Consider the following 20,821-nt stretch of genomic DNA (forward strand, 5'->3'; position numbering starts at 1 on the left):
ACACAATTTTCAGCTCATGACTTTCAAATATAATTACACAAAATAGTAAAGGCTATCTATTTGACAACACCATTATTTCAGATGATCAACAAGATCTGAAGTGAAGTATATATTTGGCCACTACTGTCTAGTGATATGTCTACATATTACTCTTTGTGCAGAAGTGATTTTTTAGGAAGCACTTTCAAAATTAACACCTTAAAGTGGAGTTCCACCCACTTTTACAACTCTTCAGCATCCCTCACTAAACTCTGCACTGTAAACAAATTGGATATTTTTTAATTTTTTTTCTCAGCACCTACTGTATATCTGCTGTATTCATTTTTCACTTCCTCCTCCCTGGCCGCGGCCCATCGCATCATTTCCTGTTTGCAATGCCTTCTGGGAAGGGGCGGCAACTTCCTCTGAAACTGCCGTTGCTATGGAAACCTGACCTGAAGCCTATTACACTGCTTGTGCTGCACTGAGCATGTGTGAGATCTGCAAGGATGAGATCCAGGAAGAAATACAGTCTGGCTTCAGATGCCCACACTTAAGATGGCCACGGCCTGCTGTAAGTTTATAAAATAACAAACTACTGCTATAAACTAACAAAACAGACCTTAGTTTACAGACTAATTTTACTAGAATACATTAAGCTTGTGTATTATAGGGGTATTTTTATTTAAAAAGTATAATTTCGGCCGGAACACCACTTTAACATCATTAATAACATTTACACAATCCCAAATTAAAAAAAAAAGGATACCTGGCTGAAGCTGGGCGCATCAACTTCATCAATGCTGAAAAGGCCCAGGTCATCCTGGGACTCCTCAGCTGGGGTGGAGGTGGATGGAAGGCTGGAGGGAAGAGTGGAGGGAAGTCTGGAGGGAAGGGTGGGGGGAAGGGTGGAAAGTGATTGCCTGGCTTCGGTCTGGTCATCCAGGAATCGCAGTTTGTTGTAGTACCACAACTTGGGTAAATATACTTGGTCAGCTGCTGCCCCGGATCTGAGCGACTCCTGGATTTTTTTGTGTTCCCGCTTATACATGTTTCGCAAGATACCAATCTTCTTGTCCACAAACTTGAGGTCTGCCTGGGGGAGTCGAGTCTTCACAAACTCTAAAAGTGTGCCCAGTGTTGCCTTCCTAACATCCCTATTATAATATAGGGGGTGTTTGACCTCCCACAGGTTTTTCTTGTCCTCATAGAGCTCAATAAATTGGCACAAAAATTCTTCCTCTTTAAAGGGATTCATTTTTTCTGCAAGACAAGACACAAGATCCAAACTTAAATGTCAGTCCCAAATCACAGGATTAGTTTGGGTTGTAATCTAGGGGACACATACACACACACACACACACACTTTAATCTTACCTTTGTTTGTGACGCTCGCTACTTCCGCACGGACATACGTAGGCCATCGTAATAGCTTTATATACACTGCGCATGTGTCATGCTCCGCCTGCGTCGCCCGCCCCTGACGTTCGTAAGTACGATTTGGCCCCGCCCCTTCACTCTTCGTTGCCCAGTGGGAGTAGATAGCAAAAGATGGCGGAGAGATTAAGTGGAAGTAGCGCGGAGGAAAGCCCGGAGCCCCAAACATCCACATCCCGGAGGAGATATAAGGCCACCAACATGGCTTTTGAAGAGATGGTGGAGATGGTGTCCATATTGAGAAGGGAGGACTACGATGGCAAAAAAGGACCGTACACACGACCGAATATGAGGAAGGACAAAATAATGTCCTCAGTTGTCACCGCTCTTGAATATAAATTTGGTACAAAACGTTCGAAAGAACAATTGCGGAAGCGGTGGTCTGACATCAAAAGTCGGGAGCCAGAACAATATTGGCGAATAAAGAAGCTGCTTAAAAAAAGTAAGTACTTGTGTTTTACTATTGAGATACTTAACTTGCATGCTGATGCTTATTTTTGGAGTTTTTTCAGCATCGTTCGTAAAGACCGTTCTTTAGAATAGATATGATACTTTATAAAGTGACGTTATTTTTTCGCCAAATACGATGGGACAGGGTTGGACATACATTTATGTCTTGATAATTTGTCGAATTCCCACAATTAGTTGATGTGGTGTAGATGTGTTTGAAAATATAATGCTTCATCAAAAATGATTCAGTGTAATGTAGGGACAGGACACATCAGCTGTTTCCACATCTGGACTCACGAGCACTATAGTGTACTATGTGACCATAAATAAATTTTAGAGGGGTAATACACATAGGAGATCATTGAGGTGTCAGCATCTGTGAAACTTGCCCGAAAATGAGCATTGTTTATAATTGTTGTTCAGAGGTAATGTTCATCCTGTCTTCAACATTTATTATGATGAAAAATTGGCCACAACTCATAACCAACGTTTAACTTTATTTATTAAAGCTAAAATATCAGTGTGTTTTAACTATACCTTTTGTTCAATTCTCATAGGGGAGAAAAGACTCAGACAACAGTCCAAGGATCTCAGGACCCCCCCAAGTCACCAGCCTGAGGCAGAAGATACCCCAAGCCCCAGCCCAAGACCACGCCCACCCGACGACCTTGAGGAAGGAGAGGTGGAGGAAGTGTGCGAGGTTTCAAGCCCACCAAGTGAGTGACTGACACCCCAGCTTGAGTTACTGTATTTTGGCGTGCATATTGTAAACCTTGTTTTTATTCACTCATTTTAGGTGAGTTTCTGGTTGTGGAAGGCCAAGCGGCAGAGCACTTCACCACAGACAGTGCGCAAAGACTAATTGGCCAGATAATGCTGTGGAATGGCCAGATCGATAAAATGCGTGACCAAATTCACAGCATGCAACTTCGCCTGGACTCCATGCAACAGGAAATGAAGAACATGATTGATGTTTTGGGCCGAATATAATCACGTTTGGCCTAAAAACATCAATCATGTTCTTCATTTCCTTGGGAAGTTTGTTTGTTTCAAAAATTGTATTTTAAATTTTTGGGGTATACCCAAATTTACATTGTGATGCACACGGTGTGTCATCATGTGCTATCTTCCATCATGGGTTAGCAATGTACTTGTTTTGTGTTTGCAACCCCTTCATCCTGAAAAATCTTTGGTGGTGAGAGGAACCAAAAATGGGATTGCACACACAAAACACGTACATTGCTCACCCATGATAGGAGATAGCACATGTTGACTTGACCCTTTTGTAAAGCTCAATTTTGAGCATCTTCTAAATGAACAATTTCTGCATGGGTGACATTACATGCACCGTTCTCTAAATGTTGAACTTTGTAAGTTCTTTTTTTTTTTTTGTTTGGTTTATAAAAACACTGTTGTGTATGTAAATCTTTTTATATAAAGGTCTATATATTTGTGAAAATATGCCTTGAATAATTTAGTAAAACGTAAAATAATTTAACAAAAAATAAAAATAAAAAAAAAATTTTTGTAAAAAATGCACCTTTCAATGTGCACAAAGTAAAATTTTTTACGCAATACAATGTGTGTGGCTGATTATTGAAGTCAAATTTTGTGGTTTGTTTTTGTGGGCCTGATTAACTAAAGCTAAATGCACTTGACACTACTAGAAGTGCACTAGGAGACAGACATAACTTAAATGTAAACAACAATAAAAACAAGATATTTAGATAAAACAATTTTCTTTTTTATTTTTGTAAGAAACTTACAGCTGTTGCTGAATAGCAATGGCCCCCCGACCATTAAAATAATTGACATAACGGTCACGCACTTGACGTGCGGTTCGGGGGGCCAAGCCAATACGGCCAATTTCTAGGCCTGTCAAAGTGCTATCCTGTTCCAGTCTGGCCTCAGGCCCAACAGAGGATAGATATGTTGCTGAATGTCTCCTTAAAAAGTTATGCAAGATGCAGCAAGCAAGGATGACGTAGTTTAGTTTATAGTCCGCCAAATTAATTGAAGAAAGGAATAAACGGAACCGGCTGGCCAGAATCCCAAAGGCATTCTCCACAACTCTTCTTGCTCTGGCCAGCCGATAATTAAATACCCTCCTCTCAGGGGTGAGTGTCCTTTGGGGGAACGGCCTCATCAAGTTCTCACCGAGAGCAAATGCTTCATCAGCAATAAAAACTGAGGGGAGTCCATCCACATTCTCGTCATCAGGTGGCAATTCCAGGCCACCGGTCTGGAGACGATGGCACAGCTCGGTCTGTGCAAAGACTCCTCCATCAGACATCCGGCCGTTCTTACCCACATCCACAAACATAAAGTCCAAATGTGCCGAGACCACCGCCATCAAAACTACACTATGGAACCCCTTGTAGTTATAGAAATAAGACCCCGAATGCGGTGGTGGCACAATCCGGACATGCTTCCCGTCAATCGCCCCTACACAGTTGGGAAAGTCCCAACGGTCAGCGAACTGGGAGGCCACAGTCTGCCATTCCTGTGTACTTGAAGGAAACTGTGGAGTGCAAAAAAAATAAGATAAGGACTTTAAAACATAAATTGTATATCAGATTACACCAAAACATTAGTAAACAACAGCAGTCAAATATTATTAATATGTGTGTTTGTAATTGAAATGTTGAAAAACATAAGGCACACTTATAAGATTACTCACCCCCTCTGATGGCCCATTGATACATTTGAATGTGGGGGGAGGGGTTCTAATTAGGTTAACAAACACACCTGACTGGTTGAAACATTTGTGGGGTGGGGGAGGGGTTCTAATTAGGTTAACAAACACACCTGACTGGTTCAAACATTTGTGGGGTGGGGGAGGGGTTCTAATTAGGTTAACAAACACACCTGACTGGTTCAAACATTTGTGGGGTGGGGGAGGGACAAACAAGACAATGGAGCAGACAATATACATTGTTCAAGGGACTATAGGCTAGAGATATAAATGGACCCAGGATTGCATGGTGGGGAGGTTAATGAAAGAAATTATGCATGTAGGGCAATAAATGATTAAAATAGGCATGCACGAAGATAAAGGGGACATTCACAGCATATTGAAAGCATGGCAATTAGGTAAAGAGGACAGTTCTACAATACATCAAAAAACATTTAATATATATCATGTAATGTTAAAGGATAAAACTTACCTTCATATATTCCTTCTGCAGGACCTGAATAATAGCAGAACAGGTCTCTGGGATTATGATCCCCAGAGCCTGGGGGGAGATGCCTGTTGAGAACTTCAAGTCCTGAAGACTTCTCCCTGTCGCCAAGTAACGTAACGTGGCAACTAGCCTCTGCTCCGCACTGATGGCTTGCCTCATGCAGGTATCCTGCCTGCTGATATAGGGGGTCAGCATAGCCAGCAGACGCTCAAAGACGGGGTCCGTCATCCTGAGAAAATTCCTGAAATCCTCAGGATTATTCTCACGGAGCTCACGGAGCAAAGGCATATGAGAGAACTGGTCACGCTGGCGCAACCAATTCTTGGTCCATGAACTCCTCCCCACCCTGTTCATGGACTGGACTCGGGTCAAAGTATTAACCCCAACACCAAGTCCCCACACAGCACGAACTCGAGAACGAGAACGTCCACGCGACATGGCTTAAAAACGGTCGGCTGCTCAAACAAACAAACTTATAACAAACGCACTGAAGAACAGCAAGGCCTATGAAGAACGACCTGAAAATCAGTAACGAGCGGACCAGAACGGCCTGCAAGGCAGGTTACGAACTGACCAACACGCACTGAAAAGCAGATACAAACCTCACAAGCACAAACTGAACCGCAGAAAACAAACGAAATAAGCTGAAGTGTGAAAAGCACGAATCGTCTCTAACCAAACTTCTACTAACACGAGATAAACACGAGATTAGCAGAAGGAGCCCAAAGGGTGCCGTAGTGGGGCCTGAACTTCCTTTTTCTAGTCCCGTCGTACGTGCTATACGTCACCGCGTTCCAAACCAGCGGACTTTTGCAGTGAGCGTGTGTGGCCAAGTCCGTCCGTTTTTAAGTCCGGCGCAAGGAGCCAACAAAGTCCGACGAAAAGTCCGCCGGGCAAAGTCCGCCGTAAAGTCCGCTCGTGTGTACGCGGCATAACTCTCTCATACTGGTCACTGGAAGTTCAATATGGCACCTCATGGCAAATAACTCTCTGAGGATCTGAAAAAAAGAATTGTTGCTCTACATATAAGAAGATATAAGAAGATTGCCAAGACCCTGAAACTAAGCTGCAGCACGGTGGCCAAGACAGTGGTTTAACAGGACAAGTTCCACTCAGAACAAACCTCGCCATGTTCGACCAAAGTAGTTGAGTACACATGCTCAGAGTCATATCCAGAGGTTGTCTTTGGGAAACAGATGTATGATAGCTGCCAGCATTGCTGTGGAGGTTGAAGGGGTGGGGGATCAACCTGTTAGTGCTTAGACCATAGGCCACACACTGCATCAAATTGTTCTGCATGGCTGTCGTCCCAGAAGGAAGCCTCTTCAAAGATTATGTACAAGAAAGCCCGCAAACAGTTTGTTGAAGACAAGCAGAGTAAGGACATGGATTACTGGAACCAGGTCCTGTGGTCTGATGAGACCAAGATAAAGGTATTTGGTTCAGATGGTGTTAAGTGTGTGTGGTGGCAACCAGGTGAGGAGTACAAAGACAAGTGTGTCTTGCCTACAGTCAAGCATGGTGGTGCGAGTGTCATGGTCTGGGGCTCCATGAGTGCTGCCGGAACTGGGGTGCTACAGTTCATTGAGGGAACCATGAATGCCAGCATGTACTGTGACATACTGAAGCAGAACATGATCCCCTCCCTTTGGGGGCTGGGCCACAGGGCAGTATTCCAACATGATAATGACCCAAACACACCACCAAGACGATCACTGCCTTGCTAAAGAAGCTGAGGGTAAAGGTGATGGACTGGCTAAGTATGTCTCCAGACCTAAACCCTATTGAGCATCTGTGGGGCATCCTCAAATAAAAGGTGGAGGAGCGCAAGGTCTCTAACACCCATCAGCTCCGTGATGTTCTCATGGAGGAGTGGAAGAGGACTCCAGTGGCAACCTGTGAAGCAACCTGTAAGGTAGTGCTGAAAAATAATGGTGGCCACACAAAATATTGACACTTTGGGCCCACTAATGGCTGTGTGTTGTTATTTTGAGGGGACAGCAAATTGACACTGTTATACAAGCTGTACACTCACTACTTTACATTGTAGCAAAATTGTCACATGAAAAGATATAATAAAATATTTACAAAAATGTGAGGGGTATACTCACTTTTGTGAGATACTGTAAGTGCCAATGGTCCGACAGACAGAAAGTTCATTGCCTGCGCCAGCATCTTCTCCCCGGCTTCTTCCAGCTGCCGGTCTTTGGCCATCTTGATTGGCCAGTGTGGGGTGACGTCACTCCCACAAATGCGCAGAAGTGCAGTCATCCCAGCACCCAGGCAGCATGACGAAATGTAAACTGGCCTGCAGATGTGCAGCACAGTGTACATTCTGCAATCGTCTAAAAAGAAAGAAAAAGAGAAGACATGGGGAAAGAGAAAAAGCTGTCCTCACTATTTGTTACTTGATCTCTAGTAATATTTTCTGAATAAAAGAGGGGAAGCCTAGGACACACCACCAATGTGCTGCCCATGCCCTTGGCTGATGTTTCTATATTGGAATTCCAGATTTGATGGATGGGCTTGACTGCACTGTACTCTGTTTTATCACTAGACCACTATTTATGTCACCTCTGCTTGAATATCCACCATTTTATTAACATAGCTCCCAATTTTCCTTAATTTAGAAAGAATGTCCACCTTCCTCTCTTTCCTCCTCAGTTGCCCCTCTTTGTGGTCTGATGTAGAGACCTTTTTAAAAATTTTTACTACACTAGACTTTTATCCAACTTAACTATTAATGCACTTACCCCCCCCCCCCCTGTTTTCTCGGGAGGTGCTACAGTTGCTGCTGTCTTACCTGTCTAACAAGCCTGATATCCCAGTCCTGATTATGGGCAACTTTAACTGCTATTTAGATCCCAGACTAGACAGTGTTTTGCTTGCGTCTATCTAGCAAGGTTACTCTGTGGTATAAGCAAAGAAGCTGAGATTTCTGCAGTGTGTAAATGTGCTTTTTACTATACAAAGATGCTGTACATACAAAACTATTACAATCTTAGGAATACAATACAAGACTGACAGATATCTATAACAAGCAAAATGCCTAGCAAACTGAACAGCATATGGTCTATAATAGTACAAATACACTTAAAGGTTACTTATCTTCTGTTACTGTATGTTCGTGATCTCCATTGGCAATGATTCTCCTGGCTCATCAGGCAAGTTTCTTCTATTATGAGTGGCGTCAGATGTTACAGCATGATGGTGTGTGTCTGTGTCTCCCTACTTACCCCTTTTATGTGTCAGGCTGTTTGCCATAGTTACCAAACAACAGAAAACATACCTGTTTACTGTAGCTGTAGAAACAATGGACTGTTGAAAACTGCATCTACGTACCCATTGTCTAATCAAGCCAACACCTGACAGTAATCTAACAGTCGTTCTTTCAGTTTGAGAGCTGAAAAAGACCCCAAACAACTAAATCTCTTTCTTGTGTACTGTACCAATAGAGACAATAGCCTGTTGAAAACTGTAACAATACAATACAACAATGATATTTACCCCCATTGTATAAAACAGCATTTGTTTGAGAAATCTACTCAAGACAAAAACTGATAATATCTCTATGACCAACCACTATTGTGTAATGTTATGTCCCATGTATGGTAAGTCTGATTAATAAAAAAAAAATCATATTGTAACAAACGCAACACAGACAGACACCCCCCCGTGTCTCCCCCTGGAGGAGGCCATGGGAACTGCTCTTGGCCGCTTGTTGGCAGAGGTGGGATGGACTGACCTGTGGCGCATACGCAATCCAGACAGTAAACAATTCTCATGCTTTTAAAAGACCCATGGTTCACTGTCCCGTATTGACCTATGTGTGGGCACACCCAACACGGTCGGCTACACCTCTAAGATGGAATATTTCCCACAGGGAGTCTCCGACCACTCTCCATTGGCCTTATGGCTGATCACCCAACCGCCAAATTCATTACCTAGGGCCCCATGGAAGTTAAACGCCTTTTGACTTAAGTTATTTACCTCACAGGAACGAATAGCCGTCCAGATTCAGGACTTTTTCAAGTCACACAGACAGTACACTGACAGCCTACTCAAATGGGAAACCTTTAAAGCACATTTAAGGGGTATATTTATACAGGAGATACAAATTGTTAAACAAAACTCCTCAGCTATGCTGCAGCGGGCGGGAGACCTGGTGAGACAGCTGGAACTGACCTACGTGACTAATCCTACTGAGTCTGCAAGGGAGGCATGGATGTTGGCTCAAGATTTATTGGACCGCCTGAGATCCTCCACTGCAGAACGTAAAAGGTTCTTTACAAAACTGGCATTCTATGAGGAAGGAAGAAGACGGGCCGCCTGCTTGCCAAAATACACGATCTCAACAACAGTCACCGGCCATTGGCTCCATTCGCACCTCAAATGGTAAGATGGCTAACTCCCCAGAGGCCATTATACACGAGCTGGCGTCCTTCTATGAAGACCTTTACAGGTCAAGGGAAGCTTATTCAGACGAGAACCTTGATACATATATGTCCAACATCGATCTGCCCTCACTGTCTGCTGAGGCTAAAAAACTACTAGATGCCCCGATTGCATTAGAAGAGTTTCAGTTGGCGGCCGGCTCTTTTCCCACTTGTAAGGCGCCTGGAGAGGATGGCCTCCCTATGGAGGGGTACACTCAATTTGGTGAACAAATACTGCCAGAACTGTTAAAGGTATTTAATGCATGTTTAGATGAAGGTAAACTCCCAGATTCTATGACTAGAGCAAATGTGATTTTGTTACTAAAATCTGGGAAGGATCCAGTTGACCCAGGCTCCTACAGGCCTATTTCATTGCTCCAGAGCGATATAAAAATCCTTGCTAAGGTCCTAGCGCTTCGGGTCAACAGGATAGTGTTATCTATTATTCACCAGGATCAAGCTGGCTTTATGCCACAAAAATCCACAGCTACAAATCTAAGAAAGCTATTCATAAACATGCAATTACAAGTGGATAATGGGGGCCATAGGGCTCTCTTATCCCTAGACGCCAACAAGGCATTTGACAGTATTAGCTGGAGGTATCTGTGGGCAGTAATGGAAAATTTGGATTCGGGGACCGGTTTATTGCATGGGTTAAGTTGCTATATGCCTCTCCACAGGCGACAATAAGAATGGTGGACAGAATGTCACCGGCTTTTGCTTTGGGCAGGGGAACGAGACAGGGATGCCCACTATCGCCCCTGCTCTTTGCAATTGCTATTGAACCACTGGCAGCCATGGTAAGGACTAGCTCCCGGATCTGTGGGGTCAAGTATGGAGTCTTGCACGAAAAAATTATGTTATATGCAGATGACATGTTACTCTTTATGGGGGATCCCAGCCACTCACTGCCAGGGATAATGTCCATAATCACGCAGTTTGGCCACTATTCTGGTTTGATCATAAACTGGTCTAAATCAGCCCTGATGCTGTTAGATGAGGACCAGGAGGTAGAACTCCCGGACTCATGTCCCATCCCCGTGGTTGCTAGCTTTAAATATTTGGGTGTACGGATCTCGCCTAGGCTCAGAGAATATAGCTCCCTAAAAATAAATCCCCTATTATCTCGATTTCAGGATAAAATTAATACATGGAACAACCTTAAAATGTCACTAGCAGGCAAGGCCAACCTAATCAAAATGATTTTAATGCCCCAGCTGTTATACTTTCTACACAATTTGCCAGTAGTACTACACTTAAAAATCTTCAGAGTAGTAAACACTCTCTTTCGGCGCCTGCTGTGGAATACTAAGCCCCCTAGGATTAGGCTGGAGCAGCTACAGCAATCTAAGGACGACGGAGGGTTGGCAGTTCCCAACCCTTGGCTGTACTATATAGCGGCCCAGCTGCAGCATTTGGTAGGTTCTATGTCCCCAGATCCAGAGGGCTCGATGGCACAATTGAGACCATCCCGATGGGGCTGGAAGCACAAAAATGTATGAAATCCAATAAACAGACCCCAACGCTCTCGCTGATACAAAAAATCCTGGAACTAGGGCAGGCAGCTTCAGGGGGTACAGGGGTTTACAGATTTTAGCCCCATATGGGAGAATTGTACCTATGTGGAGCTGGCTAAGTTACAGCAGGGACCTAGGTGGCATGTTCATGGTGTGACTTTGCTTTCACACATATTTGAAAATGGTAAATTACTATCCTTCCCGGAGAGTGGACACTGTCGCCCACCCCGGTATTCCAAATGTTGCATTCTAGCACTGCAACGAAAGGGATTATATCCCAATGCTACCAAATGCTACTCACAAGACACCTGTAGGCATACCCATGCAGGGCAATGTCAGCGTGGGAGAAAGATCTAGGACAACTTACGGGAGATCAATGGGAAGAAGCCCTACAATCCATAACCACATGCTCTCTGAATGTGGCTCAAAAAGTCTCCAAACTGTACATAATACTGAGGGTACATTACACTCCGGCAAAATTACATAAGATGGGCAGGCTGACATAACCCTTTGTGCTGTCGTTGTCGGCAGCGCGACGGGGACCTCATCCATCTCCTGTGGGGATGTCCGAAACTCCACCAGTACTGGTGGTTGGTACACTCAATGGGGTGTTCCAAACGAAGGTACCTATAGACCCTATATGCTGTATATTGGGGGTTCTGGAGGATGTGATCCCTGAGGAAATGATCAGGATTGCATTCTCTAGGGCACTGTTCCAGGCCCGTAAACTTATTTTGATGGGCTGGAAGTCTGCCTCGCCACTCACTAGCAACTCCTGGATAACCCACATGAGAAATACCCTTATCATGGAAAAATACATCTACCAACATAGGGGATGTCTGGGCAGGTTCGAACGCATATGGTCATGCTGGCTAGACACACCTGGTCTGAGCCCCAGAGAACTGGTAATGTCTCGACTTTTGCAGTGTCTCTAAAGGGGGAAAAAATTCCTCAAGTGAACCATAAAAGATGCGGGCTGTGTTGGTGGAGGAATGGAGTAATGGAAGTAGAGTGCCAGGAATACTTTGTTATGTAGCAGTGGTAAGGATAACATATTTATGCATAAGTTATTGACTGAAGAATCATTTATATTCATGTACTATTGGATGTTGTTAATTCTTGACAAGCTCAATACAAACCTTTCTGATTTAAAAAAAAGAAAAACTATTAATGCACTAATTGTTGCAATATTGACAAAAGGTAATGGTGAAAAGTAATACTTGTAGGTTTACCCAATCATTTTTGAGTACCAGGGAGCTTATCGGGGGTGTAGCCTTTGCCTACTTACTTTGTGCTAAATGGTGTCCCTCTTTCTAATATCAGAAAATTGAGATGTATTCATTAATACAGATGCTTCTTACTTTCTTCAACAGGAAGTTTATGCTATTATCTCCATTAATTTAGCACTATGGTTGAAATTTGCAACTAAGAAGCACTGTCTGCTTTTTCTTGTGATTTCAGGCTTTACTTGTCAATGGTAAGAAGTCTTTCTGTGGCGGAGTTCTTATTCACCCATACTGGGTCCTCACTGCAGCACACTGCTTCAAAGGGGCTCAGAAAAATGCAAAGTACTACGTACGGCTCGGTATGTACCTGTTTATCCTACCTATTTGTGTTGTGCTTATTACTTGTCTAAGAAGTATGACAACATGGACTCAGATATGATCTCATGACACCCTGTAGAATTTTAACTTCCCCTCATAAAACAAATTTTTATTAGAACAGCCTCTGTTTAGACCAATTTGACAGACAAAAGAAATGCTATAGAAGATTTTACCTCATGGCTCTGCATTACTGGCTAGATACAGGAGAGTTATTGTTGGTTCTATACCATACGCCTTGGTTAAGGGTCTGCTGGTTTGTTCCTCCCCTTGACACTTTTTTTTTCTTCCCTTTTCACCCTTTGTTTTGATTAAATCCATTAAAAAAATTAGATGGCATCGGGAAACAGACTATGGTTGGCAGCAGACCTTAGAGGTCTTATATACATATTTGGCTACAAGTCTTATTTTTTATTTTGATTTCCTTGCATTGTGTTCTGTATATCCAATGAGAGATCGCAGGCCTTCACAATATAATTTTAAGGTAGGCAATACACCATGAGTTGCAGGAAAGAAAGTCACACAATCCCCTCATCAACACAGGCAGTGTTGACAGGGGAATCAGTAATTGTCTTCTCCTAGCAGGGGCGAGCAGTGGAAGCCATCCCCGCCGGGAGAAGACAGTGATTATCACTAGCAGGTATAGCAGCCGATAGCGATAATCACAAAAGAATCCAGCAGGCTGGTTGTACACAAATTGATTGCTCAATCAACTTGGTACATTCAGCCTGCCCATTAATGGTTCAAATCTCGGACAGTTCCTGCTAAACACAGATTTGAAACATGTATGGCTGGCCTAACAGTCATTGTTGGGTTTGTCAAACTATCTCTTTCTTTAAATAATTAATTTTCCCTGTTATTGCTTTGGAGCGCATTGAAGTTGAAATTATTAAATGATGGAGAATAATTTGTCATTAAACCACTTCACTAATTTTTACAAACTTGGTGCATACTAAATAAAATGACCCAGAGATATTGTTAAAACCGTTATGCTTCAGTTTTTTGCTAGTGGACTCTCTACTCAAAAGTGTACTCCCCATTCCAAACGTATTAGCTAAAATAATTTAAATCTTGAAAAGATTTACATAATTTACTTGTGGGTACTTTTTAACAAAACTGTGGCCTTCCTTTAAAGACTGGAAATAAAAAAAAATATTTCTGTATTTGAATTGTTGTAGTCATTATTACTGTGTCATATATCTCTGCTATATACCAGCTAAAAAGTTATTTCTAATATCTACCCTCTCTTATTCTTGAAACACATTTTATTACAGGTGAATATGACCGCCGGATTCTGGAAGACACAGAGCAGCAAATTATAGTCACCAAGCTCATCCTTCATCCCAAATTTGACGCTGTAGAAGTCAATAATGACATTGCTCTTATGCGTCTTAACCAGGCAGCTGTGTATAACAAATATGTGCTGCCCATTTGTCTACCAAGCTATGGACTTGCTGAAACAAACCTGACAGTAGAGGGCACAGGGACAATTGTAACTGGCTGGGGGTACCAGGATCAAACCTATCGCAACCGCACGATGATCCTTAGCTACATACAGGTCCCTATAGTCTCCCAAAACAACTGTTCAGATGTTATGCGTGCCAGAATAACAGATAATATGCTATGTGCAGGAACCCTGGGAGACAATCAGGATGCATGCTCTGGGGATAGTGGGGGGCCCATGGTGACTAGATTTGGTGATACCTGGTTCCTTACTGGGCTTGTGAGTTGGGGAGAGGGTTGTGGACGGCTAGATAATTTTGGAGTCTACACTAAAGTTCATTATTACCTCGACTGGATCGGTCAGACAATGGCAAGCTATGAGACCGAGTTAAAAAAAGTGAAGCCGAATCCAAAAGAGTCACAAAAAAAAACTGAAAGATAATTGTCTATTAGAAAACAACTACTGCAACCCATCTAAAGACAAGTGCGATCATTTCCATGAAAAATATTGTTTTAACTACGGTATTTGCCAGCATTTTAAAAAGAAATGCAATAAAGATCATAACCAAATGCCATACTTTTCCTTATTATTGTAAAAGAATAGAGACTTGGTTACCAATAATTGTTAAATGCAAACCAGGGCTGGACACTGTGGTCAAGGGGCCTTCATTCCCAAATCAGTGTTATGTCTGTTTAACCCTTATTTGCCATCAATTAACAGTGAAGGTGTTTTTGTAATTTCCTTATAAATTTTTTGCTATATTTTTTAATTTGATAGCCTATTTTTAGCCTAAATTACAAATAAAAAAGGCAAACGGATATAACTTGTATTTAGTATGTGTCCCTTGTGCTGATTCTTCTTGATTTAGGATACATTTTCCTCTCTCCTACCCTTATCCCCTATAAAACCACCCAAGCCCCCCCCCAACCCCCCCGCTGCTATAATCTTTCTGTGAAGCTTGACATTTCACACCCTTTCCTTCCCGCTGTACCATTCATAGATGCCAAACGACAGCTTCTATTAATGACGAAGGATCTCTTAATGGAAGAGGCAGAGCTCTCAATCGCCGGTCAGTCACCCATTCAGAGATCCTGTGTCATCTATAGAAGCTATTGTACAGCTTCTATGAATGACAAGGCAAGGCATAATGGGTGGGTGAGAGCTCCTGACAGCCCTTCAGTTGTATTAACCCCTGCTGCACCTAAATATTATGGTGGGTGGGTAGGAAAGTGCAAAACTTCTTCTAAACCGAGAATCAGCACAAGGGACACATTCTACTAAATGTGAGTTACGTCCCTTGTGCTGATGTTTATGTTTGTATTTTAGGCTAAACTTAGGGTTTAATATTTATCATTTATATGAAACTTATAAAAATAGTGTTTATAGTCTACACTTGTGGTTGGGAGAGAGAGGTGATAAAAACATGCGGTTGGGAGGCTTTTTTACTTCTCCCAAATGTTCCCTATATGCTGCAAAGGCAGCAACATGGGGATATACACATACTGTGACACAGGAAAAATGATCCACATTGTTATATTTGGCAGGCAGTACCTTTCGCCAAATGCCACCCATCCAAGTGAATAGGGCCATGCTGCAACCACGTAAAATGCATGTGGTTGCGGTGTGGTGGTTTTATATTTGCGAGGCTAAAACAGGCAGTGAGGTTGTGACATAACACCTCCTCACCATCTGTCAAACACCCTCTGAAGAGCGGTCCACAGTGGATTGCACTTCAGACGGCTAACACAAATGTAAACAAGCCTTTTCGTTTTGTAGCACTGCATTTATTCTATATTAGAAAAATAATTTTAGTGTCATAATAAAAGGAAAACTTGCACAATAAAATTCACACTATGGATGCGTTATAATCTACCTCCCAGACTGAAGAACAATTTTGGTTACCATCAGTGGCGGCTGGGGAAATTTTTGGATGGGGGGGCGCCAGACCCCGCCCATAAATTTTGACCCCCTCCCACTTCTCATAAACCACACCCCTTATATAATCCACCCACTCCGTCCCCTGTATTATACTTGCTTCCACCCATAGTGTCAGGAGTATACGGCTCAGATCACAGGGCAGAGTATACAGTCCCAGCATCACAGGACAGATTATATATCTAGATAAAATATTGAAAATGTTAATGTTTAAGTCAACTGTTAAAGAATGCAATAAATATACCACGAATCAGTGATTTTTTTTACAACAGCAAACAAACTTTATTGTACAACAAACAACAACAAAAAAACTCTGAAAAGGTGACTGAATACAAATGCACGCCACATTCACATTAGTGCCAGTAGAACTATTTGAAAATAAATTTTGCTCTCCTTTCTTTCTGGCTTGCAAATTTCCCTATGACCTTCTGGTTGAAGTCAGTCATCTCTGTCACCACTCACTTTTCCATTGACAGCATGGCCAATGCATTCAGCCTCTCCTGGGTCATGCTATTTCTCAGAAAAGTCTTAATTCTTTTTAAGGTTGAGAAGCACCTCTCAGCTTCTGCTGTGGTCATGGGTGTGGTGATGAGGATCTTTAGCAGAGTGACAGTCTCTCTAAATACATGAGCAAGATTGTTCTCCACAAACAGCTGGAATAGGTCCACAGCACCATTGCACTTTTTGAACTCTTCTGTGCAGTAGATGAGACCAAGCTCTGTCTTTAACTTATTCTTATTGAGCATTGGATAGGCCTTCAAAGTCTCACTCAGTGCATCCTCTGGAAACTCCTTTGCGTACTGTTCAAACTTGTCTGCTTGAAGCAAAGTGGCACTAACAAGGTGTTTTGTGAAGGAGAAACGTTGCATGGTGTGTAATAGTATGGTATCACAGACCTATAGAGTGAAGCATAAAAACAAAAATTAGGTAGTGATGACAAAATGTCAATGTCATCTGTGTTAGCTCCCTGAGCATCAGAAATGCATGAAACTTATACATATTTACTAAGAATGTCTTGTCCAATAGTATGGAGTTCTGAAAAATTATGGATTCAAAAACACTGAAACTGATCTCCCTTCATAACATTAAAACTGGCCATTTTAAAATATTTAGTTTTAAGTTATAAAGGGAGATCAGTTTCAGTGGTTTTGAATTCATAATTTCTCAGAACTCCATACAATTGGACAAGACATTCTTAGTAAATATGTCAAGTCTCATGCATTTCTGATGTTCAGGCAGCTAACACAAATGAAGGCTGTAATACTAATGTTATCCACTAGAGGGAATAACAAATCCTTTTAGATCACATCATTTTTATATGAATATTGTAAGAAAAATATTTTTCTTTCCAATCTTCATATCTATAAGTGAGCTATCAAAAATACAAATAATGCAACAAATTAAAACTCACCTCGGTTGCAATGCGTTTATGTTCTCCTGGATTCAGCGAGCCCCGCCTCTTCGGTTGAGAACCACCTTGACTGCTTTGGTCAACCAGGGATGGCATAGAATCTCTGCAAAATGTATGAGCAATAATAATAATAAAAAAAATTATAATAATAACAACAACACATGGAAAAGGAGGAATACAGCTGCTACCTGATCTACTGTATGTCCCGCTGGAACTGCTGGATGCTCCCCTTAATGTGGACTGAATCTATGTCCTTCTTCTGGAGTTTGGCATAGAGGAGATCCACATGTGGCATGATGTTGTGGAAAAGCGTAAGAAAATATTTAAAATCCTGATCCTCCAGCAGCACGGCAAAGCCTGCTGCCTCTCTCATGGTAACAAGGTCAAAGTCACCTGAGTCTCGCATGGTTTCAAAACAGCGGATGAGGTCCTCTCTGTGCTCAAACACTGTATTGACGGCACGGCTGTGGAAGTTCCATCTGACACTGCTTGATGTTGGTAGTCTATGGGCAACTACTTTATCAAGTACATCTGTGCGCTTGGGTGATCTTGCAAAAAAGCTGGCAAATCCTCCAAGGTTAGCAAAAAAAAGCCTCACTTTGGGTATTTGAGAAGTGGCCTGTTGCATTATCAGATTGAGCTGATGTGCATAGCAGTGGATGTAATGGGCATTTGGGTACAAATCCTGAATCTGCTTTTGAACCCCTGAAGTGGCACCCCTCATCACGCTGGCTCCATCATATGCTTGGGAGATAAGTTTATGTTTCTGATCCCCTGGAAGGATGACAGCAAGACGCTCTTGTAGTGCTGTAGCAATGGAATCTGCATTAGCGGAATGTAGAGGAATAAACTCAAAAAACCTCACCTGTACATTGTTTTTGGCATCAATGTAGCACAGCACAAGCACAAGTTGGCACTGTGTGGCACAATCAGTGGTCTCGTCAGCCTGGATTGAAATTAAATTGCTGCTCTGTGCTTCTTGAATAATGTGCTCCTTCACTACAGACAACATGCAGTCCAACAGCTCATTCTGCACAGTTTTTGAAGTTCCCTTAAAAACAGTGGCATTCTCAAGGTGCTCTTTCAAAACTCCATCAAGAGAAGCAACAAAATCGATCAAGCCACGGAATATCCCAGGATTATCGGAGCTCTCACTCTGATCATGGCCACGCAAAGCCAGCTCAAATGCACCCCAAAATTTCACACAGTCTATTATTCGAGATAGGATGTGTCTATTTTTTGAGACCTCTTCATTGTGTTTTCTAATGGCAATTCTGTAGCCTGCATCTAGCTGTTCACTAATGCTACGCTTCCCAAAAAACTCGAGCCTCATAACATTGTCAAGATGGCTTTGGGTAATTTCATGCCGCTTGCACTTTTCAGTGAGATGCTTTAGGTCGTTAACCCCTGTTGATATCCACAGCGTGTCGGTGCCATGACTTTGGAATAGCAAACAGGGAAAACAATAATAGGCATGAGTCACATCACATCCAGGTAGCCAACTCCATTTATTATAAGAAGCAGTGGAAAAGCTTCGAGTGTAAACTCGACCACGATCACTTGACCTCTGCTGAATTTGCAAGTTGGGTTGATGTGGTCCAAGCTCCTTTATCCTCTTTTTTTCCTCATCTGAACACCTTGTGAAGGGAAATAGTTTTAAAGATGGAACCAAATTTTCACTCATTTTCAAAACAAATTCTACAATGATCAATACCTACGAGTCAAATGAAAATATGGGTAAGTTTAAAAGAGAGATGGCACTGCCAAATGCAAGTGTCTATTTCATCAAATGCAGCCTCACTGTGCCCATCAATTGCAGCCTCACTGTGCCCATAATGAGGGGTTCCCACCATCCCTGTGCAAAGTTCCGGGTCTGTACAGCTGCTGGCTGCTGTGCCCATTATAAGGGGTTCCCCCCATCCCTGTGCTGAGCTCCTGGCTGGCTTTTATACTGTGGCAATAGACTTCAGAGGACAAGTGTACAGGGTACATTATGTAGGTTCAATCTGATCACCAAATTTTTCCAGCTGTTCTGGATGCATGTTTATTCAATATTGCCATGTGAAAAACACAGCCAGAAACTTTAAGCTTATCTTGGAAAAACAATAGCTATCAGTTGTTTTTTTGGGGTATTTCCCTTTAGATTGCACACTTGAAAGGCAGTATAGACTAGGGGTCTCCAAACTATGGCATGAGAACGACATCCGACCCACTACAAGATTTTACCCGGTCTGCAGCAACTCTGATATGATGGGGGCTTCTGACATACAGGGGGGAGGGGTGGCTCTTGGGTGTGATGAGGGGGCTTCTAATGTGAAAGGGGGATCCTGATGTGATAGGGGGTGTCTGGTGTGAAAGGAGGGACTCTTCTGTCATGGGGAGCTTCTGATGTAAAAGAGGTATTCTACACATCATATACCAGGCTGTACATTATACACAGGACTCTGCACATCATATACCAGGCTGTACATTATACACAGGGCTCTGTACATCATATACCAGGCTCTGAATGTGAGTGACTGCCGCGCTGTCACGAAGAACCTATACTAAGGGATACTGCTGCAACACCTATGTGACTGATCCAAACAGAAAGTGAGACCCATAGGAGAGAATGGACGCAGGGGCTGCATGACTATGGGAGGAACAGGGGTCAAGTAACGGTCAGTCAGGTCAGTGGTGGGGGCAAGAAGCCATCTCTTACCTGATTGGAGGTAGAAAGCAGATGGGGCAGGGCCAGAGGCTTGGGGTCCGGTGTAGGGGGTGGATTCTTCATCATTCAGAGAAGTTGGAGAGGAGACATCTTCTAGGGACACCCTTGCTGATCACCTGCAGGTTAGAGAAATAGGGAGATAAGTGATCTTGATGCCTTGCTGGCTCAGGTCAGGGCCGCAGCGGTCGAGCGGGGCCCTCAGTGGCTGCAACAGCAGCTATCTGATGTGCTTGGGGGGTCGGGAGCTTTCCCCTCACCTGCCCCTTCTCCCCCAGGGCGAAAACGAGCCAGGAAGGTGCACCCTCCGGAGCGCCTGAGCCCATCTCCTGTCCCACGGGCTCAACAGGCTAGAAGGAGCCCCTATTCCAGGGACCCTCCAGGGCTGGCTGCCGGGCTGCATCCTATCAGTTCCGGTGGGGGCCCTGGGAGGAATCCTACCCCCCGGCGCTCTCCAGTGGCTCGCAACACAGGCCGGAGCAGGCGGCAGCCATCCCCCCCCCCCCCACATGGATGTCACGGTGGGGAGGACGGCTTGGCGTGGGAGAAGCAGCGGTGTCAGCGGTGGGGGGCGGACTTGCCCCTCAGCTGCTCCGAGCGATGTAGAGCCACAGGACCGGAGGCATATCACTGGGGGGGTGCCGCCATCGTCCCCCGCCAGCCGCAGACGCAGGGCTCCGGAGCGTTCGGCTCCCTCCACGGCCGCTGCACAGAAGAGG

At 43.4% G+C, this 20,821-nt stretch overlaps 1 protein-coding gene across 1 annotated transcript in view; it reads left to right on the plus strand.

The window, feature by feature from the left end:
* The window catches only part of LOC141139537 (vitamin K-dependent protein C-like), a 154,143-nt gene extending 139,525 nt beyond the window's left edge, over positions 1-14,618 (plus strand). The window contains exons 8-9 of the mRNA XM_073625775.1: positions 12,466-12,589; positions 13,880-14,618. Of these exons, the coding sequence (XP_073481876.1) occupies positions 12,466-12,589; positions 13,880-14,490 (735 nt within the window). The 3' untranslated portion in view covers positions 14,491-14,618. The remainder of the gene's footprint in view (positions 1-12,465; positions 12,590-13,879) is intronic.
* Positions 14,619-20,821: the final 6,203 nt, after the last annotated feature.

Source organism: Aquarana catesbeiana, linkage group LG04, assembly GCF_042186555.1.
Source record: "Aquarana catesbeiana isolate 2022-GZ linkage group LG04, ASM4218655v1, whole genome shotgun sequence".
Lineage (NCBI taxonomy): Eukaryota > Metazoa > Chordata > Amphibia > Anura > Ranidae > Aquarana > Aquarana catesbeiana.